Here is a 5,404-nt window from a genome sequence, read left to right on the forward strand (position 1 = left end):
GTTCAAATGTAAAATACATTCCCTAGTTTCTTTTTATAGTTTTTGTTGTTAAATAATAAAAATAAATATATTTTGCGCAATGTTAGTTTTCAAATATAATTTCTATATTCATTTTTTGAATACCCTATCAAGTTTTTACTTGTAATTATAATATTAACTTGATATATTATCATATATCAAGTTAATATTATAATTACAATATGAATAAAAAATTTGGACCATTATGATATGTGATCATAATGGTCCAAATTTTTTATTTAGGTTGTGTAACCTGGTTTTTTCATAAAGCTTGGTTTCCAATAGTTGTAGAAATGTCGTACAACATTTGTACAACAATAATGCTTTATAATGGAAACATTTTCTTGCGTAAGTTGCACAACTTAACGTCGGTTGTACAACAAACTTTATGTTGTAAAACAAAGGTTGCGGAAGTAAAATCAAACCAATCTCGGCAACAATTGTTGTACAACATAAACGCAAAACTGTTGCACAACATTTCTACAACTATTGGAAACCAAGCTTAAGTGATGTTTAAAACAAAAACAAAAAAATTTGCATAATTTATGGAAAAAAAAATTATTTTTTTTGCGTATTTGCGCAAAATTCTTTTTTTTTTTGTGCTTTTGCGCTGAAATATTTTCTTGTAAAATTATTTTTTAATATAAACAGTAATTATAAAAAGACTAGGATACACAACAATCTAAAAAAAACTTAAAACCATTATGATCACTTTAAAAAAGTTTTTTTTACAAAATATTGAGATTTACCTTGCTCAAAGCCAAATAATTTAGGAACAATTTGGGGTATTTTTCGGGGTATTTTGTCGATTGAGCTCAAGGTAAATGTCAATATTTCTAGAATTTTTTTTGTAATCATATTTTTTTATGTTTGCCCCAAATTTGTCTTTTTGTGTATTCGCGTTTTGAAAATTTTATTTTCTTAAACATCCCTGGGCACATCCTTTGGGCACTGACAAAAAATTTATTTTTAATATTTTAATCTTATAAAAAAGACATAAAGCAAACAATGCTTCTACTCTGTTTTAATGTACCTGTAAATATTTAATATACCTGTCATTTTTTAATGTACTTGTAATTTTTTAATGTACTTGTAATTTTTAAATGTACCTGTAATTTTAAAATAGCTAAACAAAACTAAACATCATAACTATTTTATTAAATTTTATTCAACAATAAGTGGCAGTTACAACAATAATGGCGGCATATTAGTGAATATTTGTACAATGATAACAACAATAATGATTATAACAGTATAAACAAATTTTACAAGTGTCAATAATTGTTAATTACATATAATATCAAACAAATAATTTTAAATTTTAAGTGAAGTTTGAGTGAAATTAAGTAAAATAAATTTTAAATGAAATATTATTTTTAAACCACTTCTAGTTTATTAATGTCTTTTTTAAAAATAATTTTGAAAGAGCTTAGTGTAAGTTTCTTTAAATAGTTTGATGATCGACCTTTCAATGTTCTACTTTATTCAACTTTCTACATTTGGAAATAATACTTAATACAATTTTTAGTCTAAAAACCATAATTTAAAGCTGCAAGCCAAAAGTTATAATTACTTTTCATAAAATTATTAACTTCTATTTGTAAAGGATTATGGTAGTCATTTTCGTTAAGTTTTTGATGAGCAAGACACTTGCTGATACCCCAGAAATCTGTGCAAAATGTAGCAGCCCCACAGCATTGTTCATGTCGACCTTTATCACATAGGGAAGATTCTGGGAGACATGTACCTGGTCGAAGATACTTTGAAATTGGATACAAAGGTGGTCGTATTCTTCCGTCTGGAAGATACTCCGGATTATAATAGTCCCATGGTATCTGTCCTGGTTGCGTTAAAAAAGCTGAAATAACTGGAAACGTTGTGCTGAGAGGATGCTTTTAATTAAAAAGATAAAACAGACATAATTTCCTTAAATTAAAACTTTTACTTAATTTTTAAAAAATGAAAAATTTAGGATTTGTACAAATATACTTTTATTAAATAAAGTTGATTACTTCAATAATATTCTTCAAAAAGGTGGGAACGAATTGGGCTTAAAAATATTTTTTGAAGAGATTGGAATGAATTGGGTTTCAATAATTCTTTTTACTGTTGCTAAATTCTTGATATTTGAAAAGCTGTTTAAACACTTACGTAAAATGGAAGTTGTTTCTTGCTTGCATTTGTTGTTTCTTTTTTATTCATAATTGGAAATTCAACTTCGTCACGTTTTATGAACGATTCAGCAGGTTGTATTACTTTTTTTAGTGACGCCAACCATGTTGGTGCAGAATATTCTTTGTAATCACTCCAGTTCATAGGATATCTTAATGAATTTCCTTCCAACGGCGGCTTTAAGACATCCTTTTTTAGATTGTGTGATTCATTTGCTAAATTGATTTCCCTGTAAATATTATTAACATCTTGCTCATTAATTACTCGTTTCTTGGTTCTTCCTGGGTAAGGAAGCCAAACTCTTTTTTTTTCGCTAAATGTTTTAATCGGTGAGCCATGAATTTTTGCATAGTTTTTGACATTTTTTGTTTCACTAGGATAACTTTGTATTCTAAAATTTCCATGGGCAAACATACGTTTATCAATCATTGGGTTTGTTTTAATATTGAATGGAAGTCCTTTATATAAAGGATTTTTAGATAAACTTTGGCTAGATTTTTTAGATGGATACAAATACTTATTCAATTTCTGACCTATAGGATGTAACTCTTGGCCTGAAGTATACAATGGATAATATCTGTCCTTAGTTTGAAGGTATTGAAACATTTGCTTATTTAGAGTTGGTGAGTTAAAAATGTTTGATTTTTTACCTGCAACAAAGTTAGATCGAATTAGTTTTGAAGAAATAGGCCACAATGGTCTGTTAATACCTAGGAATGATTTTATTCTAGGAGATCGTAATGCCTTTGCAATACTTACAGCTTTTTGACGGAAAATCAGGTTACGAGCTTGATTAGGTTGCTCTGTATAAGTCAGTCTTTCATGAGCGCTGGAAGGTTCAATAATTTTTTTTATTGCATGCAAAGCAACAACCTCTTGCGGGCTTAATGGCGCCCTATGTGGTAACCCTCTATATAAAAAGTTTCGTTTTTGCATAAACCCAAGATCGTTGTTAACAAATCCGTTTGAAATATAGTTTTTTTCATTTAAAGGGTTTTCTTGGTTGTTTAACGTTGGTTCTTTGGACATTGTATTTAAAACTTTAACTTCGTGCAATTTTTGTTCAGGTATGCCTGGATAGAAGTTTGTATGCTCACTTGTGATTTCTTCACTAGAAAGATTTTTATCAATGCTTTGAAAATTAGTTTCGTCAGGTAATAGGTTTCCGACTTCCACACTTTGCATTTTATTGACATTTGGTATAGCTGATTTTTTTACACTAACTACATTTTCATCCCCAAGATCTCCGAATAAAAACGCTTGATAAGCATTTGAACATGAAAACAAAGCAAAGTATAAAAAACTTATATCAAAAATAATCATAGTATGAAATCCGACAGATTTTATCTTTTGTTTTAATTGTTTATATTGTGTTTCTTTTAGCAGTCGTTTTAATCGCGTTTTTTTCTTTGCGTGAACATCTTATGTGCAACAAAGATACTATGCATCGTGTTCTTGCATTCAGCTGATATGCTCTAATGCACAATTCTTTAAATGCGCCATTTATAAATCTGTTCAACCGTTTATTGCTATTATTTTACTTAAATTTTTTTTTTTTAATTAAATTTATTTATGTAAATAAAAACAAAAAATTAATTTACAATTTTTTTAATTAATATTGAACTAGACACTATTATTTATTTGTCATAATTTAATATTGATGTTAATATTGAAATTTATTATATTTAAATTATTTGATCAAAAGTTTAAACATAGTACTTTAACAGTTGTTTTAAAAGCAAAAAAACTTTACTCGTAAATTAGAAATGCAAAATGCATATTTTTTTATCTCTGATAGCTAAAGGAATGCAGAGCATTATTGTGGTTCAATTTCCATAGTTTTTTTTTACAAATTTCTTATTATAACTCAAGAAAACATGACTCTAAAAAATGAATCCAAAAACATAGGAAGACTTCTAATTTGTACTAATTTTCATTTTAAAGGTATTTATTAAACACTAGATTCTTAACGGCACAAAAAAATTGATATATAGACCCACATTACCCCACCCAAAAACGTTGCTTATTTCAAAAAAGCTATGCATCATTCCGTTAAAATAAAACTAATTTAAACTAATTATCTGGCATTTTTTCTTTCAGATAAAACATTTTCAATGTGTTTTTAGCCCGTTTTTAATACCCTTTTTCTGATGTTTAAAGTTTTTGATAAAAATCTGTTTTTAAATGTATCATTTTGAATTAAAAATCTATTTAAGAATTTGCCTAGTAAGCTGATAAATAAAATTTTAAAAACTCTTTTAATTACCTATAACATACAGAGAAAAAAGCTTCTACCTAAAAATTTTCTTCTGAAAAACTGATAAATGTTGATTAGACTAACATTACCCTTGTAACCAACATTACGCCACTCTACTCTAAGTTTTACAAAAATGTTATGGTAATTTTAGCGAAATATCGCAACCTTTTAGAACATACCGAATCTTATTTGAGCCACTATCTGCTATCCATAGTATATACAGTATCGGACAAAACGAGTGCAACCAAATAATGCTAATTTAGTTTCTTTATATAAAAGTGCTGCATTTTTTCAACTTAGAGAAAAAACTATGTAACTGTTTAGAGACAAAGTTCTTCAGGTTTTATTCATCACAAAGTTCATTATTTGTACACGAAAATTAATAAATTAATCAAAAGTATTAAAAAAAGTTGATTTCCTTCTGGACAAAACAAGTGCAACTCGACAAAATGTTGACCAAGCTGTATTTCTCTATCAATATTTCGTGGCGAACCCTTTTATTGTCGATCACAGCCTTGCATTTTCGAGGCATAAATTCGGTCAGGTGATCAATGAAACTTTGTGGACTCGCTGTCCAGGCCTTTTTGATTTGTTCAAACAGTTGATCCTTATTACGAACACCTTCACGAATAATTCTACGGTTGACAATCTCCCACAGGTTCTCGATAGGGTTGAGATCCGGAGATTGAGGCGGCCAATCCATCACCGATAGGTGGTTGTCTTGAAACCACTGCTTGACTACTTTTGCAGTGTGTTTCGGATCGTTGTCTTGCTGAAAAACCCATTTTATTGGCATATTCCATTCAACATGAGGTAACATAACATCTTTCAGGATATTTTTATACATGAAACGATCCATTATTCCATCGTTTCGATGTATTGTACCTAGTCCGTTAGCAAAAAAACACCCCTAGACCATTACATTGCCTCCACCATGCTTCACGGTCTTATGGCAGT

At 28.8% G+C, this 5,404-nt stretch overlaps 1 protein-coding gene across 1 annotated transcript; it reads right to left on the minus strand.

Annotated features, from left to right (window-relative positions):
* Positions 1-1,168: 1,168 nt before the first annotated feature.
* Positions 1,169-3,652, minus strand: LOC105845670 (uncharacterized). The gene is made up of 2 exons (XM_065798955.1): positions 2,170-3,652; positions 1,169-1,910 (listed from the first exon to the last, which is right to left on the minus strand). The coding sequence occupies exons 1-2, from the start codon at positions 3,511-3,513 to the stop codon at positions 1,548-1,550; spliced, it is 1,707 nt and encodes a 568-aa protein (XP_065655027.1). The 5' UTR covers positions 3,514-3,652; the 3' UTR covers positions 1,169-1,547.
* Between the last annotated feature and the right edge of the window lie 1,752 nt (positions 3,653-5,404).

This window comes from Hydra vulgaris, chromosome 06, assembly GCF_038396675.1.
Source record: "Hydra vulgaris chromosome 06, alternate assembly HydraT2T_AEP".
In the NCBI taxonomy this organism is placed as follows: domain Eukaryota; kingdom Metazoa; phylum Cnidaria; class Hydrozoa; order Anthoathecata; family Hydridae; genus Hydra; species Hydra vulgaris.